Source organism: Vipera berus, assembly GCF_964194415.1.
Source record: "Vipera berus genome assembly, chromosome: 6".
Classification (NCBI taxonomy): domain Eukaryota; kingdom Metazoa; phylum Chordata; class Lepidosauria; order Squamata; family Viperidae; genus Vipera; species Vipera berus.
In genome coordinates, this window is record NC_138208.1 from 52,850,611 (window position 1) to 52,874,501 (window position 23,891).

Sequence of the window (23,891 nt, forward strand, 5' to 3'; positions counted from 1 at the left end):
GAAAGAATTTGTTTCGCTCAATAATACCAAAAAGCTAATGGAAGTCTTTGACTAACCAAGCACCAATACTGAGGTGTTACGCAAAGTACTGGCAGAGAATTTCTCCATTTATTTATTAAATGTATTTCTATGCCACTCAATTTCTAAGACTATTTCTAATACAATAATATTATGGTAATGGCTTGTGGAAAAATATACCTGGATCTTTAAAAAATTTGATTTGACTATGATATATTTTTTTTATTTTTTATTTTAATTCCATTTATATCCCGCCCTTCTCCGAAGACTCAGGGCGGCTTACAAGCTTAGCAGTAGCCTTCATTCTATGTATATGCCTGCTTATTAGGGCTTTCACACACACCCCAAGCGGCATTATTACAAAGTCAGCTTAATTGCCCCCAACAATCTGGGTCCTCATTTTACCTACCTCGGAAGGATGGAAGGCTGAGTCAACCTTGAGCCTGGTGGGATGCGAACCTGCACTAATTGCAGGCAGCTGGTGTTACTTAAGGAGGCATTAGCCCACTGCTCCACCAAGGCTCTATAGTATTGTTGATATGCAGAATTATACCTTTAGATTCAATATTAAACTTCAATACCTTTAGATTCAATATTAAACACTGCCTGGTACGATGAGAATGCTGTTTAATAAATAGAGCAGTTCTATGCCTTAGTCTCCAAATCGTTCGCCCTATCTCCCTAGTAGAGCATATTGATACAGGCCATATGCATTTGTATCAAGATTAGCCAAAATTAGAAATCCAAGTTTATGTTAGTCAGTCTTAAATATGTTACATAGCTTTCTAAGAGACTGTGACATATATGAAAATAAATAAATCTGTGAAAATGTGGAAGTTTAAATAAAGCATTTATTAAGCAGTTTTTTTTATCAATGCACCATGAAAGAAAATTTAACAATAGTTTAATTAAACTTACAATAGTTTAAACTTATTATTGGATTAGTAGTTTGGAATGTAGAGCAATCCAACTATTTCATAGAAAATAAAATTCTTCAAATCCATTTTCAGGAAATAAAATAACTTAACATTATATACAGGTTTCAATATTTTTAGTGTTCCATTAAAATTTGTGACTGGTAATTTTTAACCTGGAAATTATTGTCCACAGTTTTGTTATACTTATCAAAAGGCTGAGAAATATTTAGACAAATAATTCATTCCACTTGAGCTGAAGGAATAATAATTGATAAGAGAATTCAAAATGATATAATGGGTGCTGCTTTTAAAATTCATTTCAAAATATTCAAGGACATATATAAAAAGTTAAAGTAAACTTGCTATCTCTGAGAGGACCTAATTTCTGCTAGTATCAAGAATAGTTTATGTACTTTGATTCAGTTTCATGATAGTTCTCTATCCCAGGTAACAATTTATAATTCTGCTTCCCCCCCCCCCGCCCCCTCTTGTACTGGAGCATAACTGGTAGTCTTCCTTACAACCATCAATGGGCCAACCTAGAATAATTGCATTTAGATCACTTCTACTGAACAGACATTAACAACATTGTGAAACTGTAGAAAATTTTTGACACAAAATGAAACTCCACTTATATCTTTCGAAATTACTGTATCTGATATTAAATGAAACTTTCTCTCATTATTAACCCAGTTCCACTGATGAAAGAAAACTAGCACATTAGTCCATTGCATAAACTTATTTGCAAGACATATACATTTCTGGAAGTTTCCTTTTTTTTGTCCATTTCCGTATATTTCTTCGATACATAGTCTCCATTTGTGTATCCAATACAAACTTCCTTATATCTTGGATCACTTAATTCTTCTTACTGCATTTGCTAAAATCCACTGCAGATCCAAGGTGCAAAGATACACTTTGATCAGCATTAAAAGTGGTAATCCTTTTTGCTGTAGGCTGTTTTCTCTGATGATGTTGAATTCCACGTTGGTTTCATAGGAGCACAGCTTTTATCCACAGCATTATAGTGTGAATATGGAGTCATGGGCAACAGCAACAGATGCAGACTCAGTCTGTCACTCCAAAAGCAATACAAATATGCTTAAAGCTGCTTCATTTATGAAGCAAACTTAGAACTGTTAGCTGCCTGGAGAAAGAGAAGGGAGGAAAAAGCTTAAAGTCTCAATATCTCAAAAGCTATTTTAGTGAGAGATGTTCAACTTTTCATATTAGTAGAAAATACTTTCACGTAGAAATTGCATAGGCTGCCTTGATAATGAAGGAATCGCAATAATGAAGGAATCCTTTATTCAACCCACAGCCACCCTCCTTTTCATTTGTTTTATACTTAAAAGCAACTACCAATGTATTTTAAAACACATAAAGCAAAATATAAAAGTAAGGCAATTGGAATTCCAAATGACTGACTGACTGAAGACATTTCAAAGGCTTGGCTAAAGACAGCATCTTCAGAGTGAGAGCTAAGCATCACTCCTAAGGGTAGGTTGTGGTTTTTTTAATCACAGGGTATGATTTTAAAAAAGATGATGACCACAACAATGTTATCAAAACCTTTTTGGTTCTTTATGCACATTTTATGTGTAACACACAAAAAATTCTGATTATATTTTTGTGGCCCCCAACTTGGCTTTTTTGACCATACCTTGTGGATACTCCTGCCTAACAAAGCACAGTCTATAGACCTAGAATGTTATAGGAGAAAGACTTCCCCTACCGGCACGATACAGGCCTCCCAGTGAAAACTCTGGTGGCCAGGGCAGATCTTACATATTTTCCTTACCAGGTACAACTATTGGCAACATATCAATTACATTTTCTATCATTTGAACATCTTATCAATTTCTATGGAATGTATGGTGAGTGATATAGTGATAAAGTGTTGCCACCTTAGGGGAGAAAATCACATGATATGTCGTGAGAGAAAGAACAGGAAACAAAAGAAATAAGAGAGTGAAATTTATAGAAAATTGGTGTTTGTGATCAGGCAGAGTAGAATTGAAAATAGAAATATGGTGATAGTAATGATTGTGGGTTCTGTATGTGGGTGCAGATGCATGAACACATGTGCATAATATATGCATTTAATCAATCAAAACATGGCTTTAGTCTTCTATCTGTATGTTTAGACAATTTGTTTAAACCTTTCTAAAGCATCAGCTAAACCTATATTAAAACTTAGCGGTTCAGTTCAAATGTCAGAGATAAAATGTTCATAGTATATTTCTGTATCAATAGTAAATTGATGCAAATAGTAGCTTGCTCTTTCTTACATGCTATGTGTAGTCCTCAACTTATGACCACAATTACAACTGGAATTATTACTGTAAGTTGATGCAGTTGTAAAGCAAGATGTCATGTAATTGCAACTATTTGTAATGGCAATCCCAGGGCTCCCCAATGTGGTTGTTAGCCATAATTCTGGGTCATTAACTGGGCTTGATCCGTACCAGCCCGATGTCTCAGTAAGTCAAGGGTCTGCCTCTAACTACTACCCCTATGTGTCTATCGCTCCCCCATCTATGTCCTTTTGGCCACCCTGGATCCTGCCTTGTGTAGCAACAAGCAGCCTCAACAACTAAGTGGCTCTAGGGCTGCTTGCCACAACCAAAGAAGCCTCCACCACCTCAGCCCACCCCAGCTGGCATTCATTCACCCAGCTACCTTCTCTCCCCAGCCCCACATATTCCCCAGTCTGACCAAGAAGCATCAGCAACATTCATTGACTCCCAGCCCACTCCAGCAAGCATTTATTCATCCAATTGCCTTTTCTCCCAGTTCCCTGCATGGATCTTTCACCTTTTGCTGTCTCCGTTTTGGACCCAGCTTCTCCAGTGAACCTTTCTTACTTTCCTACTTTGTCCTTCTTCAGAAGGCAGCATGTTTTCATAAAGCTGAGCTATCTTTGGAACACCTTGAGAAAGACAGGCAGCTTTCTGAAGGATGTGTTGTCTTTGCAAAGCTGTGCTGTCTTTGGAATGCCTTTGGAAAGAGACTGCAGCTTTATGAAGACAGTGCAGTTTTACAAAGAAGCACTGTCTTTGGAACAAAGAGAAAAAAAGTAGAAAAGCAGGCAACGTTCCCTTGAGAGGCTGGATCCAAAAAAACGAAGCAGCAAAAGGTGAAAGGTCGAAGGGGGAAACTGGAAGAGAAGGCAGTTTGGCAAATGAATAATTCCTGGTACTTGCTGGGTTACGGTAGGGAGCGCTTGAGGCTGGGGAGCAAAGACAACTGGGCTTTCTGATGCTTGCTACAGCAGGCTGGGTTGGCTCTGACTTCTCGAGGTGTGGCAAGAAGCCTCAGAGCCATGTCATTCTAAGGCTGCTTGCTGCCTTGCAAAGCAGAATAGAAGCCAGCCAAAAGGGGCAATGATGGGGGGAAGGGAAATAGGTGATGGGGGCAGTTGAATTGCTCCTGATGTAAGTGTGGGTGGGCTGTCAAGCACTGGAATTTTTGTCACGTAATTATGGCACAGGTGGTAAGTCCATTTTTTTTCAGCCCCATTGTAACTCCAAACAGTCACTGAACAATTGGCTGTAAGTCCATCAGCATTTGAGATTTTACTTTGATACCCCATGGGCAGGTCTGAAAATAAGCCAAAGCTGCTCAGAAAGTGACAGGAATTCCTTCTGCATCATAGCTGAGCTACGCAGAGGCCAATGATGGGGAAACCCGCCAGCACAAGATGAAATTCCAGTCTTCAAGAGGCAGAGCCTGTCCCTGTGTCCCAGTGCAAAAGGCTCAGATATTTATGTAATAAGCCGTCATTTTAAATGCTTATTTAAAAGAAAGCAAAAAGGGAGATTTCTTTTATAGACTATGGGTCAATTGTCCATGAGGAAGCATGTCAATGTTCTGATGGTATGTATATAGGTTTACATGAGAAAGCCCTGAAACAATTACTACAAAGTTCAGACAGTTAGTCAATTGACACCCCTCCTAAGTGATATAAACTCAAATGTTCTGTTTCAATACTTGCCTAGACGTGAAGCAGTAACAGTGTATATATAAAATAGAAACAGCTACACTTGTAGAAGAGATTTGTCTTTGTGCTGCAACATACTGAAAAAGAAATAAAAAGTGCTTTTTCAGTCTTTTGTGACAAATCCATTTTTGAAATTATAAAAATTATTTCAGAGGGAGAACAGCCTTTATTTGTTAAGAGCGTTCCACAATTACATATTTTAAAATATATTTATATGGAAATAAGGTTTTAGAATAGAAGAATACAAAGTGCAGAGGAAAATGTATCAATTAGACTTAAAAGAAAACAGAACTGTGAACAACACAGACTTCTAAACTCTCTGGTTTGCAATTTTATAAAGCCTGCATACTAGGAATGCCCCATTGTGTAGCCATTCTCTAGTAAACCTGTGTAGAATTGCAACTTTACAAAAGCCTAACACAGGTCATGAGCTACATATCTTACCTAGAATCTTTCAGGACCAAAATTTCCAAAACATATATTGAAATTGAGGAAACAGTATCCTAGCTGACAATGAACTCAAAATTGAATTAAATTACCTTATCTCATTATCTTCTTGGTTGATGTTAGATTGTGTAGTCTGGTGAATTTGTAGTATATGCCTGCAGGTCCTTTTCTATAGAAAAATAACAAAACATGCCTTATAGTAATGTAGAAAAATGAAATATAATCATTTTTTGCATTTTTTAAAACAATGAAATACTAAAAGTATGTTTCTGTTGTCACTCAGCTCAGATCACAACAGTTTGATGCTGGGAAAAGTAATATTACTCTGAGCTAATCCACACAATTAGTACTATAAATGTTATAGAACATTTATAGTCTTAATCATATGGATTAGCTAAAAGTATGTTCCAGTAGTCTTCTACTGGATAATACTCACTACATCAACCAGGCCTGGCAATCATCGAAGCTTTATGAAAATTTTGCATCATTTTAAAAATATTTATCATTTCAAGTCTATGAAATCACACTACTCTTGCCAATCCCAAACTGGCATTCAATTCTACATCAATACTTATTCCTCTTCTCATCTAATTCCACACTGGAGAACTGTCCTCTGCCAATAAGTCATCTGCCTCTAGACAGGGTGGTGACAGGAAGGGAAAGGAAATAAAATGATAAAGCTTTCCAAAAATATAGAAAGTTAAAAAAAATCCTTTCCACAAATCCTGTCTGAAGATGGTTTACTGATATGTTTGCTTAACAGGAAACCAAGGTACTTCTCTCAAGGGCATATATGATACTTCAATTTGTATCCTCTTTAACCAATCACATATTTGATATTTCTCACCTTCCAGCATATGGCTCCCAAAACAAAGCCAAAGACAAAAGCCATCAATGATGAAAGTGCTATGCTCAATACTTGATTGCTAGACTTACTGAGGAAGTCCAATTCTGCTTCTGGAATTAAAAACAATTTGGATTAATGAAGACAGGTTAAAACAAAACAACATCTCCAGGGTAACAATGTTAAGCTTGTGAGTCATACATTTGGTAACACTTTTCTAGTCCTAACATTGTAAATGATACCTTTAAAGTAGTTTGTGGTTTTATTAGGAAGTATTTGGCTGCCTGAAATTCACAGCTTTATTTGCACTTCACTTGGGAAAGGCAAACATTCTGGCAACTTTATAATCTCATGTAACCATCTGCAAAGAAACTCTTACCAAGTTATCTTCTCATTTTCTCTTGGCTGGATTTTCAGCTAAAGTTTCCCCTCCCCATTTAAAACAGACCACATAATTTATCATAAAAAACATGCTTAGAAGCTCTCAGATATGAATTCTCAAGATCCAGAGCAGCATGAACTGAAAAATGCCAAGGATTTCCCCCCCCACACACACACATTCTTCATTGAGAAATAGAGTACTATTAGCAAAAGCAGTCCCATTGGCCACTGAAACAATAGTTGGGGCACTTTTGCTCATCAGAACATTTGAAAAACAAGCTATACTAAGTCTTAGCCTACAACAGTGTTTCTCAACCTTAGCAACCTCAAGACATGTGGCCATCAATTTCTAGAATTCACCAGCCAGCATGCTGATTAAAGAAATGCTGAATGTTGAAATCCACACACAGTAAAATTGTTAGCTGCTAAACCATTACTGTAGACCAGGGCTTTTCAACCAGTGGTACAGGTACCACCTGTGGTACATTGGCATCTGGCAAGTGGTACACGACCATCCTAGAAAAGTGGTAGCAGGGGAGGGGAATGAGCTGAACCGGTGGCAGCACCGCACAAACTTGAGCGAGATACGGCTGGAGCTGCAGGGCTGTCAGGGCTCAGTGGAAGCGCCAGGATCAGCGCCAGGCTCCAGCTGGAGCTCGGCACTGATCCTGATGCTTCTGCTGAGCCCAGAAGAAGCACCAATCAGCTGCAATGTTGCAGCATCTCCAGGGTCTTGTGATTAACATTCAGACGCTTAGCAACTGATTCATATTTATGATGGTCACAGTGTCCCAGGGTCATGTGAAGTGACCAAAACCAGCTGCAACCACCCAGCAGATGGGGGAAATAAAAACCAAACACCCCCCCCCCCCGATCCCACTCCCACTGCCAATCCTCAACAGAAATGCTCACAACAATGAAAACCTCAGACAGAAGGAAGAGCACCACCGGGCAGGCAGGCAGGTGTCTTGCTCAGCTGTGGCTTGGGGGGCACTTTTTTCAGTGCCATTGTAACTTCAAACAGTCACTAAGCAAACTGTTGTAAGTCGAGGACTACCTGTACTTCATCACTTTTTTCCTTTTTTTTTGGTCATCATGTTTTTGACACCTTGCTAGGCAACTGATGGTACTCGGATGTTGCCATATCCTAAAAGTGGTACAATGGGTAAAAAGGTTGAAAAGCCCTGCTGTAGACCAGTACAGTGGTCTACAATAATGGCTAAAAGAAGCAGCAACCTGCTGCCTATCTGAAATCCATTGTCCCAATCATGATCAGCACAGATTTGTACAGCAATGAATATGTTTCTTATTCTGCTTCTGGCAGTATTTTTAATTTGGAATCTTGGTGCGACTCAGCTCCTATATCTATGTATGGTGGCTTCCCATATTTTTGTGTGGTTTGTATGTAGGACAGGCATCATAAGCATGTATGTGTAACCCATAGCAAAATAAGATCTGGTGAGAAAGAAGTAAAGACAGATATGATGGATAGCCATGAGCTAAGATATAGAGACAGTATTTTTGAGTGATTTCTACCTAATTATCTACTATGTTTGCAAAGAACACCTGATGGCTTTAGGTTTCTACAGTCATTTAGCAAAAAACTTTAAAGTTAATCCTGATAATAGAACAGAATTGCAGATTGAGTTTCATCCTCTTTACCACTAGAAATATCTGGAAAACAAGAAAAATAATCACTGGCTATCTTTATTTGTAAGAAACTAGTAAGTATGTTGAGATTTCCTGCAGTCCATTGTACCTGTGCTCATTACATGGTTGGAATGCATTTGGATTCTTTGTCATCAGTTTAGAGATTCTCAGACTATTCCTCTTATTCATATTCTTGGACAAGAACTCTAAATCTAGCAAGTATTAACATCTAGTTAATATTGGATCCTAACACGGAAGTAACTAGAGTAGATGGGATATGCATACTATTAGTTTTTGTTAAATGAGCATGTGTTTTCTAAATACATAATTCTTTAATAATATTCTCTATAAACACACATACACACATATATGCATTCTGACGTACAGTTTATAATTAGTTTGAATAATTCACTTTGTTTGCACATTAGTCCTTGCAGTGTATGGTGTCTCAAAACTGCATACAAAGGATACTATTTAATCACCCAAAATTAATATGTATACATACTATTAGACGGTCTCTTGACTTTTTTGGAAGAAGAGTGCCAAGGGATACAGCACATAGGACAAAAAGGCAAAATAAATAGGGCTACATCACTCATACGGACAGGGTTGGATTTAGGTTTGTTTTAGTACATTTTGTTGCAAGTCTTTATTTTTCATGTATTCTGTATTATAGGACCAATTTTGGGGCTCTTAAAAAAAACAAAGATCACACACCTAGCATACAATCTGTCTACTCAACCGTTGTTTTTCAAAGCTGGAGATGTATGGACCAAATTCACCCTCTGCACTCTCTTGTATGAATGGTTCAGTGCACTATTCAGCACCATATCTTTCTATAAGCTCCAATGATATGCCCTACTGCAATAGCCATGTTTATAAATGCCCTTGTGAAGATGTTAATTTATACAACTGGTACTTTCACTAATTAGCTTCAGAATACGCTGTCCCTTTCAGACTTCTGTATACCTACAAGGATTATATCAATTCTGCTAACTTTTTAATTTAGCTTTTTTTAAGACTAAATTTGTGTTGTGCATTTTAGCTCTGATTAGTTATCTACAGATGAACACTTAACATTTCAATCTTACTGAAATCAAATTCCAGCCAGTATTAAATTAGATAAGCGGCCACTAAAAATGCTAAAAGGATACTGCCCCTTTCAATTCATGTTATACATGTTTTCATTCAAAATACCTGTCACTTATAAAATTTTATTGCCCATTTTACTTCAACTGAAAAATTCTGCACATTCCTGTTTAAGCCAAATAGTTAGCTTCACTGTAAATACACTTTGGTAATTCATAGCTTATAAACTTATCTAAATTTCTAAATATTGCTTTTATGCATATTTATCCAACATTGTTTGAACTTTTCTTTGACCCTTCAGGCATGCTAACTCCAACAGGAAATTTTAAGCAAGCAGAACAGATATTTTAGGGCTGCATAATTCATAGATGATTATTTTATACTCAATAAACCAACTCTAGAAAATAAAAGGTGAAAATCTTAAATATTTGTTCATAGTAGGTTTAGAGAACATAGCCTTATACCAAGTTAGATATGCAATCAATCCAGCATTGTCAACAATGATCAACAAAGGCTTTCCAGAATTGCAGACAGTTGTTCCAATTGCTCCCTTTCTTATATGGAGATCAAATTCGAACCATTTAGGCCTATAACCAAATCCATTATGTATATTTTTATTATGTGTGCCAGGTCTTGGCTGTGAAAATCTAGATTAACTGCTAGATAGCACAAAAGGCAACCATAAAACTCATTCTGCTATGATATGGTGCGGGGGTCAGGACTTCTCTAGCCCAGATTTGGTAACTGTAATTGCCTTAATACTTTTCTTTGTGCAGTATTAACTGTTGTATTCTTACCATTATGAAAAATAACTATATATTCTTATGCTGTTTGACTAGGTATGAATCCATTAGATGGTTGTCACTTAATTTTATTATTGCTTTGATTCCATCAGACAGGTAGTAGGTTTGCAAGTCAAGTATAAAAATTTTACTTGTTCATCCCAACTACATTCTTATTAATACTGTCATAAGATCTGAAAAATTGGCAAAATAATTTTGTTTTCTCTGTAACATTTGTTATTCCCTATCAAACAAAGACCAGATACTCTGGAAGAACTGAAAGGCTCTTCTACATTTTTAAAAATTCTAGTTTGTTCATTTTACAATGCTTTCCTTCAGTGATCAGGAATATAAGCATGTCATTTCTTTGGCTATCCTAATTTCTTGTTTATCCTCTAATTTTCTTCTTTAGAAGGTGATTTTTAGCAGTTAGTATCATAACACATTTTTAAAAATCTCTTTGGAGTAGGATATCTGGATCTACTAACTTTCTCATGGCTGTCTGTTAGAATTAAAGTTTCATTTTGTCGGTTGTTAACTAGGTCTTTGTCAAAATTCTATATGTATTCACTTTATTGTTTTCTTTGAATCTAGTGATATTCCTGTCTCGTTTCTTAGTTATGAAATATTTAGAGAAAATCACTTGTATACCTGACCCTATACTTTATCCCAGACTGTAAACTGAAGTGGCAGATTAGGGGCTCACAATATGGCAATGAAAGAAACGGATTCCTTGTCCACTTCATCTTGTGATTTATATAATCCAGTAAATGTTAAAATCATAAAGAAGCTTCTTCACCTTCCCAACTAGTATTTATTTTTATTTTATTTTAATCCCATTTATATCCCGCCCTTCTCTGAAGACTCAGGGCGGCTTACAATTTAAGCACAAACCAATGTGCTTAGCAATAGCCTTCATTCTATGTATATGCCTGCTTATTAGGGCTTTCGCCCCCCCCCCCCAAGTGGCATTATTACAAAGTCAGCTTAATTGCCCCCAACAATCTGGGTCCTCATTTTACCTACCTCGGAAAGATGGAAGGCTGAGTCAACCTTGAGCCTGGTGGGATGCGAACCTGCACTAATTGCAGGCAGCTGGTGTTACTTAAGGAGGCATTGGCCCACTGCGCCACCAAGGCTCCTTAATTAAAAAAAATGGGATTGAGCACTACATTTGTTCTTAGACTGTAGAAAAAAACATGTTTTTTATTTCTATCACAACTTCATCAAGCTTTAATAATTTAATGCTTCCCAGGCTGAAGCAGAAGGTGGGGGGAGGGGGAAGGAGGAGGAGAAAGAGACGGAGGAGGAGAAGTAACCTCCTGCTAGTTACTTGAGGCCATTAAATGACATTCAGGGGTATGCTATGAAATAATTAAAAGAAGCTTATGTACATTGTTTCAATTTTCCATTTTCTATAAAAGTCCTACAATTCTAATTACCAAAATTTAACTCCAACCAAAGCAGAACCATGTGCTTCTTCTCCAAACTCTAGGCTTCATGCTGAGAAGGAATATTAATGTTGAGTGCTATTAGACATGTCTGCCACTTGCTTCTTTTCTCTGGTGGCAAAGAAGTTTATTTAACCAATGCATCGTGATGATGCAGAACTAGTTTGGACAATACGGCTGCTTTTCTTCTCCACCTCCCCAATTAATATGACAATATTGAATAACAATTGTTTACACTTACTGTTGCTGTTATTGCTACTGCTATCATTCCTAAGGGAACTGGCTGCAACAGGATGTAATAAAAATGGCTCTGTGCTTGAATCTGAGACAGAAAGAATATGTCAGTTTTTTTATATTTTAAACAGATAGGAAGTTGCATAATACAGAATGAAAGCCTGGGATCATCTAGTTCAGGATTCCCGGCATGATTCTTTTCCAGCCTGATCCATGAGCCACATGTGCGTTTCCCACTGCAATAAAGCTGGGCCCATTTGGGTGAGTGGGGGGAAGGGACACTACATTTTTTTTAATGCTTTATACCATTTAGACAATTCAGAAAAAAGGTTTATGTGATCAGAAGTAAATAACTACAAACAGAGCAGCTAAATTTCCTATATTCTGTGTTCTAAAAATATACCATTCTATAAAATCCTGAATGCTTGCTTTATGTTCCTAAGATATATTGTTATGGAGTTGCGGTGAGAAATCTTTTAGATATCAAAAAGTCAGACTGGAAAAGCTAACATTGTGTCACCATCATTTTTGTGCTAGCCACCTGTCTTTTTGATAAAAAACCTGGGGGAAAGGCTGATCTTTCAAAATCTGCATGCAAATCCTTCAGGAACCTTCTCAATTGAAGACTGGGATAAAAGTGATGTAAAGAGGTAAATAAATTTATTGCATGGTTTATTTTGTTTTAAAAATTAAATAGCAGTCATGAGTTTTGAATGTCGATTAAGGTTCTAGAGAATAATGGGGTAAACGGTGTAGAAAGATTTTGATCCCTTCTCCCCACTATGATCCTGGTCTAATTATTTGCATTGGTCAAAATCAGAGCTGTTGGCTATCATCAAGAGGGTAATGTATGAGGACTGAAATGAATAGAGGGGAAGAGGGCCTCTATCCCTTATTCTTGGAATAGGGAAGGGATACAGGTGGCCACATTGGCTATGCTTTCCTATATGTGTGCCCACATGCTTTTGATTCTCTCTCCAATCTCCTTATATTGATGCAGGAAGTCTGAAGTACATATCTCTATGCTGTTTAAAAGATAAAGGTAAAGGTTTCTCCTGTCCAGTCATATCCGACTCTAGGGAGCAGTAAAGGAGTCAGCATTGTCCGAAGACATTTCATGATCATGTGGCTAGCATGCTTATATGCTGAGGTGCATGGAACATGTTACCTTCGCACTGAAGTGTAATCTATTTATCTATTTGCATTCACATGCTTTTGAACTTCTAGGTGGGAGGAGCTGGGTCAAGTAACAGGAGCTCACCCAGTTGTGCAGCACTTGGCTCTCAAACCCAGGCTGTCTCTTTCCAAATGACGTGCTCAGTGTCTTTAGGACCCTGGTAAAGCAGGGTACAGTTCAACAAACTCAAAGCGTTATTTATTACTGATATTTCTAGATGGCTCTATTCCAAACAGCTATAATTGTGTTACATTTAGCCTGTATAATACAAGTTCATATTGAATTGGCACCAATCCATTAAAGGTGATTCATGACATTTGTGGATATTTTTTATATATAAAAGAGCATTTACCATTTGGAGAAGCTTCTGTTGTTGAGGGAAGAATGCAGTCACTTTGTTCTGGTCTTTTTGAAAAGTTTTTGTAGGCCTCAATAGTGCTGTAAAAGTGCTTAAAGAACTCTTCTGGAACAAATTTATCTTCTTCATATAGATGGTCATGTTGGCTATAATTCTGAGAAAGAGGACAGAATCCCATTTTTAAGAAAATAAGGCCACCTAGTCTATCACTATGCAGGGAACGTTTTAGGGCAGGAATTTCTTCCTAGGTGAATACATTTTTTACAAGTGGGAAAAACACAGAGGTGAAAACTGTATATGCAAATTCATATTCAACTGAAAAGCTTTTTTTGGATAAATATTAAATACACAATTAAAATACTAAACCAGGAATTGGTTTGCTTTACTTTGCAAACTAGAGCAGCTAAGTTTAAAGCTGGCTTTAGTCATTGTAGTTTGTTTATGTTACAATATCATTTTTTTTATCATTATACATAAAAAAATGTATAATGGGGGGAGGGGTTGGCATGTATCTTGGAGAATGCTTATTCCCAAATTTCTGTTTCACCTATTACTATGAAAAGCAATACTGTTGTTTCCACAGACTTATTAGCAGTGTGAGCTATGCTTGCTACTCAGAGATTACATTTGAAATACGCTCTAATAAATTTGTCAGAGCTTCAGTGCATCAAATGTATGTATAAAATAATGTGCATGTTACACAGACATATTTATTAAAATACAGGGCTACAAGAAATTAAATTGCGTGCAAGAATTCTTTATATATTATTTTTATGTTCCACCACAATCATACAAACACAAGGGAGGGTATAAATATGATACATAAATATATATAAAAATTGAAGAAATTATATATAATTAAATATATAAATAACTGAAGGAATTACATATATAAAGTCATAAAGAATGTTTGGCTTATTATACTAGCAAGGTAATCTCTGCAAAAACTTTATGTTACAGTCATCCATTCTTTATACATTAATGTCAAAGGATACTTAGTAATATAGAGGAAAGTTCAGTTTTAGATTATTACCTTATTATATGTGGTAGAAGGTAAGCATGCCATCACACCAATGATGATCCTCCTTAGTTTATTGATAATTGAATAATTACTCAAGACATTTGACATATCTGGAAATTCTTTAAATTTATTGAGAAGATTATTTAGACTGTTTAACAATTCGGGGACCATCAAATGCAACCAACAATGGTAAGGCTGTCAGAGATTATAACAAAGGGGAAAAAAAGATATTATATTCTGTGCGTGCTTTAATAATGTACAATTGTAAAAGTAGTTCAATACATTGTTTCATTTATTTGTTTATTTATTTATTTATTTTCTATCTACCCAGCATTTATAAACTACCTCAACCCAATCTGCCTTGGGCAGCATTATTTTGTGCTTTGCTAAACTAGTATTCAACTGCCCTTAATGTGCATGAATCTGTGACTGTCAGCAGATGCATTTCATGTTGCATGTCAGGAATACAAAATAAATGTCAAAAACACTATGCATTAACAATGTTGCTTCATTTATATATAGATTTGGTTCATCTCAACAGTGAACATATTTTGCTAACACAAAGTGTGTTCATACATCACACTAAGTCATAATGAGATTTGTCTAATTTTGATTTACACCACTGTATGAATCCTAATAGTACCAAAGCAGCAGGACAAACATTGATTTTCAATTATGAACATCAAACTCAGTTTAAAAGTACTATTAGATCTAAAAATTATTAGTATTAGTATTATTAGTATTAAAAGATATTATTGAGCATCTATTGAGATCTCTATCCTATATGGCTTTCCCACCTAATTGTTCAATGAAGTGTTGCAGCAATAGCAAAAGCACTTAAGACTTATTATATCGCTTCACAGTGCTTTATAGCCCTCTCTAAGTGGTTTATTAGAGTCAACATATTGCCCTCAACAATTTGGGTCCTCATTTTACCAACCTCAGAAGGATGGGAGGCTGAGACAACTTTGAGAATCGAACTGCTGGCAGTTGGCAGAATTAGCCTGCAATACTGCATTCTAACCACTGTGCCCGCATGGTTCTACGATTCTAGATATGTGGCACTACATATCTATTTTTTTAAAATGATTCCAAAGTTGGACCTGGCGGAGCTTCTAAGGCCATAGAATACTTCCCCTATATGGCAAATAACCCTGAAGGTCTTCACAAAATGTTTCTGAGTATTTACTAAAAAGAAGATGACTATCTTTCTCTCTCACACATGCAAAGTCATTATTCTCTCTGCCAGCAAGTAGATTTAATTAGGCTTTTAATTAGCAGCAAAGAAACAACCTTAGAACATTGCAGTTATATCTTTTTTTTGGCCAGGAAAAATTAGAGACTTGGTAGGAAACCATTTATAATATTATGTACTTTACAATTTAATTAGATGAACAAAACTGAATTCTTGATTAATACTGTGAGTATGTCAATAACAACACACCCAATGTTTGGAATGTTAGAGGAGACAAAAAAATGCAGGCATAAAATCTTACAATATTCCTACTGCATAAAATCAAAGATTTCCTGTTTCATCTATCATGGGAAAATAATCATTTTATATAACTGAAGATTTAGATAGGTTGAGTCATTCACTCACCTAATTAATATGTATATACAAATAATTAAAATTATATTGCTCCTTTGTACACATTTATTTCAAGTAAATAAAACATATGGGGGGGGAAAACCAGTTAAAATGCAGCATGTTAAATTTTAATAGAAATTTAATGGAAAAGTTTAATTTACCAACAGGAATGTAATGGTCTCTGGCCAGAATATAATTTTATAAGAATATCCTTTTGAAAAATCTCTGAATTAAAAAGTTCACAATCTGCACTTCCAAAAATTGAAAAGCAAACAATAATTGATGCTGCATATGTTTATGTTTTGAAATAATTCAAATAGCTTTACATACCAATGTGTCCGTCTTCTGGACATATTTAAGAGCTATCATATAATCATCTGGAAGATTTCCAACCTACAGACAACAAAGAACACAAAAAATTATTTAGCTCTTTAAGGAAAAAAATGAAATAGAGAAGGCAATATAGCTAAGCATATAAAGTCCAATCATGTCTGTGGGAGCCTGACATGCCGCGTGCATGACAGCGCAATGCAATTTTTTAAATCCTGACCTTTTTTTTATGAATTATGTACCAGCCAACTGATTCAGTTCAAATTTATTTTCAAACATTTTTTTTCAGTTCCTTGTTGAAAATCTCCCTTTCGGGTATTTTTGACTATATATGTTTTAATACTTTGCTCCTGTGAATGATGAAGGGCACTAGGTGGCTTCCTTCTGGTTTATGGTTTGTCCAGCTGTCACTTGTATGTGAAATTTCAAACTGAAGTTGTTCTGCCTATGAAAGAGAAAGAGGTGAAGCACATGATCTAAGTCTCACAATGGCTTGTTTTTCCGTTTTAGCTGTAGTGGGTCAGTATATTTTTCCACGGGTCTAGGACAACTTGCTGCGGTAAGCTTGGCACCACCAACTCACCTCTGCTAACTCACTGCCACCAAATTGCTGCAGGACAATTCCACATGTCCAACTCGCTGTGGGGACAACTTGCCACAAGCAGCTGGAGGGAGAGGCGGGCAGGTGAGCAAACCAGCAGATGGGCAGAGTGCAGAGTGCAGCCAGGAGCTTCTCATTTTCACACTCTGAGGTTGCTGCTGTGCCAAGCTCTGTGCAAAAGAGGTCGGGAGTGGTGGCAGTGGACAGGATGAGTGGCAGGGAAGCAGCAGTAGCCAGGGATGTCCCATTTTCACAGCCTCTGCCACCATTGCTGCTGCCGCACCAAGCTCTGGGACACAGATGCTGGGGACAGCGGTGGCAACAGGGATGTGAAAATGAGATGCCTCTGCCACCACTTTACTGCCCATGGCTGCCGGTGTCCTCAGCCTCTTCAGCATGGTGCAGCAGCAGTGGCAGCAGCAGAGGCAGCAGTCGAGTATTTGAAAATGGGATGCCTCAGTCTCCACCACCTCCTTGCTGCCCAACCTGCCCTACTGCCACTATTCCCCAGCCACTAAGGCATGGAGTTTGGCATGGCAGGCCACTGTGCACTCTTCCCACCTGCTCATTTACTCACCCAACTCTCCCTCTGGCCACCCACAGTGACTTGTCTCCATGGCAAGTTGGCCATGTGGAGTTGTCCTGTGGTGACTTGGCAGCAATGAGTTGGCAGAAGTGACTGGCCATGCTGAGCTGCTGCAACAAGTTGTCCCATTCCTTTTTCCCATAGCCCTTCTTGAAAGCCTTCATATTCTAATTGGAAAGTTGCTATCATAATTTGATTCAGTAATATTTTCTGTAATCTAAATATATGCAGATCCTATAACCATTCTTCACAGAACCTGATTTCCATACTCCTCACCAGTTTGATAGTCCTTCTCTAAAAATTTTCTAATGTGTTCTTGTATTTTTTAAAATGTGGTGAACACAATATTCCAAGTGGGATCTGACCAGGTCAGTATAAAATGGAATAATTACACCTTGTTACCTTGATTCTATCTTCTGTTAATGCCCCAAAGATAAGATTTATGTTTTTAGCAGCTCTATTATACTGCTGGTTCATGTTTAATTTTTGGTCATCCAGTATAACCCAAATCCTTTTGGTACTGTTGCCAGGAAGCCCCCCCCCCCATTTGTGCCTTACATTCTTCCTATATAGATGCATAAATGTATACATATCCTATTTATTTCAGTCATCTATTCAAGTCTATCCAGAACTTTTTGAATCTTCTCCCTTTCATTAAAATGTATGAGTCATCTGCAAATGTTATAAATGGGTGAGGAAACAACCCAAGTCACCAATAAAAATATTGAACAGCACAAGGACCAGGACAGAAGCCTGTGGCACTCCACCAATCTTCTTTTCAAGATTAAATGGGGCCAGTGATGAACACCCTCTGGATGTGTTCATTTAACCATCTAACAGAGATATGGTAGCTCATATTTCACCATTTTATGAAGGGGAATATCACAAGGCACTCTGTCAAAGACTTTGCCTAAGTCCAGGTGCATTATGACTGCAATATTTTCCAACCTTGTCAGAGATAAGGTTAAGCTGGCAAAATTTGTTACCAACAAATCTAGTCCAGGTCCTGTTAACTGTAGCATTCTTATATAATTGCTTCTATAAATCACAGATTATTATTTAGTAGGCTTCATCTCTCAGTTTGGACATAAAACAAGCTCATCTTATTGATGATTGCACAGAGAACTGAAAGATCATCAAGTAACTCTAAGCATCTACTGTGGCGTAATGCAGTGAATTTGATTTGTGCCTGATTATGTGATATGCACATGGTCATTCTGGTTTATTTATGTGTTAGACAGATATTTATCTTTTCAGGAGCTAAAGACACCACGTATAATATTCTCTCCTCTTACTTTTTCTTTCCAACCACCAACTTGGGAAGTAGGTTGGGCTGAGAAAGAATGAATGGTCTCAAGTCCCTAATAAACTTCTGTGGCTATAGGTAGACTTCAACCTATATTTTTCCAGTCACACTCTAACCACTACACTGCACTGGCTCTTCACGTTTTATGGCTTAATGTATTGTGGGAACCTAGCCATTATGTTTTTTTTAAAAAAATTAAAACAAATCATGCTTTACTGCTATAAATCCTAAATTATAACTTCTGTATGTAGTTCTAAAACTTAAAACACTCCTACTCTACTAACCTATTTCCCTAGAAAAAGAATGAGCAACATTTTCTTTTTATATCCTGCTTACGGGTTATAGGGGATGAGGACCCAGTGATGTCATGACATTAGCAGAGTTGGTAGGAGCAAACATTCCAGATTCTTTTAATTTTAATTTTGAGGTAGGCGAAAGGTTCAGTAGGGGGTTTGCCTTGAAATTCATTTAATTTAATTTATATTGGGCCTTTCAAAAATGGCTTTGTTTCCTTTTTTAAGTGATACAGTTCTAACTTTTAAACAATCCATCAAAATTCTGTAAAATGAAAATGGGTCTGAAAATTATGGTTATGTCTATTCTGGTTTAGCTTTCTAGGCCATTAGAGTTCTGGGGGCTACATGCAGCTTGTAGACTTGGCTGCTCATCTGCAATCTAAAATGTTATTTTTTTCAGGCATGATTTTTTTCCCTTCAAAATAGATGCTAGAGAAGAGTTTGGCTTCTTGGGTACTGTCCAACAGTTTTCAGAAAGAATGAGTTGATTTAATATGCAATTAAGGATCAGTCTGTGTTAATAAGATCCCTGTTAACTGGTAAGTAGAGTTCACCTAGTACCTAATCAAAGTAACATATCTTCCTATTTAAATTGTTATACAAGACCCATTTGTCTAATTAATAAAATAGGTCACTCAAGGGAAGAGCTACTATTTAGCAAGATAAAGTTATTTACATGTCTTAATCCTGTCAAACAAGTGATATTCAAACAAAAAGAAAACACAGTAAAATTACTTTGAAATACACATTTACTAGGACTGTGAACTTTTTACAAGATTTGTCAATTTCTATTGATATCAAAAGTACTGATATTCTTGCACAAGGCAAGGATGCCCACTATCCCCTCTATTATTCATCTTCACCTTGGAAGTTTTAAATAGAAATATTTGACAAGATACAGAAATTAAAGGATTGGAGATAAAGGGTGAAACATATAAATTACAAGCATTTGCTGATGATTTAGTATTTATTTTGGAAGAACCTTTGGAGATGATTCCTAAATTGTGGGGAAAGAGAACAGTATGGAGAAATAGCGGGATTAAAAATAAATAAAGAAAAAACTAAGGTAATAGTAAAGAATCTTACAGATAAGAAAGAAAAGAATGTCAGAATCAATAGAGGTACAGATAGTGAAAAAGGTCAAATATTTTGGTATATACTTATCAGCCAAATGCTCAACAATAAAAGAAGACAACTATATAAGGCTATTGAAACAAATAAAATTAGACTTGTAAAAGTCTAAACTGTCAGTACTAGGAAGAATTGCTACAGTTAAAATGAATATATTGCCAAAGATTTTATTTTTATTTCAAACAATTCCAATAAAACTTGAGAAAAAATTCTTCCAAGATTTAAATTCATTAATTTTGAAGTTTGTTTGGCAAGAAAAGAAAGCTAGAATAAAGATGAAAATGTTGCAAGATGCTAAGGAAAATAGAGGTTTTGGGCTACCTGAGTGGGCTTTGTACTATCAAGCATCTGTATTAACATGGGTGAAAGAATGGATAACTCTCAGAAATAAAAGTTTGTTATATTTGGAGGGACACGATTTACAATTGGGGTGGCACGCTTTTTTGTGGTATGGGAAAAATAAAATTCATAAGTATTTCCAAAATCACTATATTAGAAATGCTTTGATAACAGTATGGAAAAAAATTAAAACTAAAATATATGTAAAAATTCCAGGGTGGCTATCAATGATGGAAGCTTTCTCACATCCAAACTTGGTAGACTTTGAAAAAATTTGGACATATAGAGATATTCTAAATACTGGTGGGACATTAAAATCAAGACAAGGACTGGAAAATCACGGTATCAACCTGTCATGGTGGGCACAGCTACAAATGAAAAATAGATATGAAAAAGATCTGAAACTGTATGGGTTTTATAAAGAACAAACTGTATTTGATAAGATATTGTTAACCTCTGATGAGAAACTAATTAAGAAAATGTATAATTTTTTGTTAATTTTGGAGATGGAAAGTGAACAAACTAAATAAACAATGACAAGGTGGGCGAAAAACTTTGGTTATAATATAGAACTAGAAACATGGCAAAAATTATGGGAAAGAAATTATAAATTGACAGTGTCAATTTTGTATAAAGAAAATCTATATAAAATGTTTTATAGATGGCCCTTGCCACCAGCAAGATTAGCAAAAATGTTTAAAAATATGTCAGATAGATGTTGGAAATGTAAACATAACTCAGGCACGTATTATCATATCTGGTGAACATGTGGTAAAGCAAAGGCTTATTGGAAAAAAATACATGCCTGGTTAGAAAAAATGTTGTGTGAACATGTAGAATTTAATCCTGAACTTTTTCTGTTAGGTATGATACCAGAAAGGATTAATAAACAAACTTTATATTTGGTTCTACACATTACAACAGCAGCAAGAATAACCTTCGCGCAATACTGGAAAAATGAACGAATACCACCAGAGGAAGGAGTAATTAAAAAAATATTGGAACGGACAGATTAACTATGAGATTGAAAGATTAAGAAGAAACAGAATACTACCAAACCTGGGAGTCATTCTACAAATGGCTAGAGGAAAGAACCAAAGATTAGGACTTGACTATGTATTAGCGCTTTTGAACCCGTACTATACGCTGGTTGAAAAACTAACATATGTATGTAAGGGGGAAAAAAACTAATAAAATCTCTTTTAAAAAAAAGTAGTGATATTCTTAATCATTTCATGTTCCATTTTAACTAATCCATTTTAATTAATTTATAAATGGATACACCTAGAATAATTTATCAAAAGCACATTCAGAATCTGCATGTGACTTTAATGCAAAATCAAATACTAAATTATATTCAGACTTAGTTGAACTAAAGTAAATTCAGGTATATCAATGATTATGTAAGTTGCCAATGTAAGTCCCAAACTAGGTCTACTCAGCACAATGTTTGCTTTTAGATCAACACCCTTTCCAGTAGAGGGAGAGAAGGAAAGAGAGGAAAGTTTTACATTAAAATAAAAGGGCATCTTGCATTAGTTTTCAATTCCTAAATATTTCTGTATTATATCTTTTTGACTCAAGAACAAATTGTATGATATATATATATAGCATAGGCATTGTATAGATGCTTTTCCTTTCCCTTCTTTTTTACACTAAACACATGCTGACTTGATCCAGATTTCATTGCTTTACTTTCTGAAACTCATTCCATCCAAATTAGTCCTGGGTCCCATCCACATTTGACTTGTAGCCTCAATAATATCATACAATCATTTGAGAAATCTTGCACCAAATGTAATTTCTTTTTTCCCCAAATAAGAAAACTATGGTTCACAGCTCTGGACATAGCCAGGATTTTGAGGCAACTTCAAAACCATCTTTTAGATTTGAAAGAAACCCCTTTCCTCATATAGATTTCAGGAGGAGAGGCAAAAGGATGGTGGGATGGTCAAAATAATCATCCAGATTCAGACAACATTTGGGACCCCTTAGTCAGGTCCAACATCAGCCACACTTTAAGCAAAAGAAAAATTCCTGTTTTCTTTATTCAGTATCTTCAGAGTGATTAGATGCTTCACAATGTCAGCAACCATGTATTTCTTTAAAGAAGGTCAGTGAAGATTAAATCTGTTCCAGATCGAGAAGCACAACAAGAATTGACATGCATTATGTATATAACCTACTTTACTGGCATCAAAGCCTGTTACGCTCTTTTCATGCACAGCTTAAAAAAACTTAAGTAGCCAAGATTACAAATTCAAGGAGTATGAACATTTTAATAACTATTAAAGAGGAGGAGAGGAGAGAGAGACTGATATTACATAGCTGAAGCCTTGCAACAAATTTAGATTTTTGAAAAGACATGCTGTTTTATTCAGAGAAAATTTCATGAAATTAGAATTACTTATGTAAATACTGACTGAACTATAGCAGTATATTTGCTGTGACATCCATTTTTATTTCGTTTGCAAAATTCAGAGGCATCATGCTAGGATTTAATGACAAATTGTAGAAATATCATGTTTGAATTTCCTAGTCCCATACTCTTTCTAATCCTCTAATCTTTTCCCCATTGCAATTTTTACTAGTTTTTTTTTAATCTTTTTGCCCTACTTTTGCTGACAGCAGTGCATGCTCTGCTTTAAACTCAAAGTGAACTGATTATTTTACTAATAATGACAAAATATATTTATGTTTCATTGTGTCTTCCAATGCCATAAGATGCCTGCCAACTTTTTAGCTTAAATAATGGCAAGGCTCTAGAAGAGCCTTATAAGATACCATTCCTTCTAATAAGAAGCAGTTGATAGTTAAACTAGCATTATTTACATGCCACAAAATGCAAAAGGAACTTTTTAAAATTCCAATCAATTAATTATTTTCACTTGATGGATCTGCACATTCATATTACATATTCATATTTATGCTATCTGATGGGAAAGACAGCTTGCTAGGAGTTGCTGAAACTTGGATTTGTGAACTGCTTCGAAACTGATGGGTTGAGGAAAGCATGTAATGAAAGGAAGGATCAAATCTTTAGCAGGTCACAGCCTAAGACAAGTTGATCTGCTTTGGCTTGTTGGGTCTTGACTGCTGCAGGAATGAAACAACTTCTGTAAAAAAGTATCACATCTTTCGATGACTTTTTCTGACAAGAAAGGGACTGACAGCATGCCAAGAAAAAAGGTAACTGGCTGTGCTTGCATAATGTATGACCTAAGTACTGGAAGTTGCATCAATATTTTACTGAGTCTATACTGCCTATGTTCAATGATGTTGACTTTCCTTCATATGCCGTTTGCATATGCATATCGTTCACAATGCATGCTGAAAGTCATG

The 23,891-nt window shown here is 36.1% G+C and overlaps 1 protein-coding gene across 2 annotated transcripts in view; it reads right to left on the minus strand.

Moving 5' to 3' along the window:
- Nucleotides 1-885: 885 nt before the first annotated feature.
- KITLG (KIT ligand) overlaps nt 886-23,891 on the minus strand; it is a 53,966-nt gene continuing 30,960 nt past the window's right edge. Inside the window, exons 3-11 of one of the 2 annotated variants that reach the window (XM_081330863.1) lie at nt 16,291-16,353; nt 14,385-14,567; nt 13,346-13,505; nt 11,824-11,904; nt 8,766-8,783; nt 6,233-6,342; nt 5,478-5,554; nt 4,929-5,015; nt 886-2,078 (exon numbers count right to left, since the gene is read on the minus strand). In XM_081330863.1, the coding sequence (XP_081186989.1) occupies nt 4,976-5,015; nt 5,478-5,554; nt 6,233-6,342; nt 8,766-8,783; nt 11,824-11,904; nt 13,346-13,505; nt 14,385-14,567; nt 16,291-16,353 (732 nt within the window). In that variant the 3' untranslated portion in view covers nt 886-2,078; nt 4,929-4,975. The remainder of the gene's footprint in view (nt 2,079-4,928; nt 5,016-5,477; nt 5,555-6,232; nt 6,343-8,765; nt 8,784-11,823; nt 11,905-13,345; nt 13,506-14,384; nt 14,568-16,290; nt 16,354-23,891) is intronic. The other variant, XM_081330864.1, reaches the window with a different exon arrangement.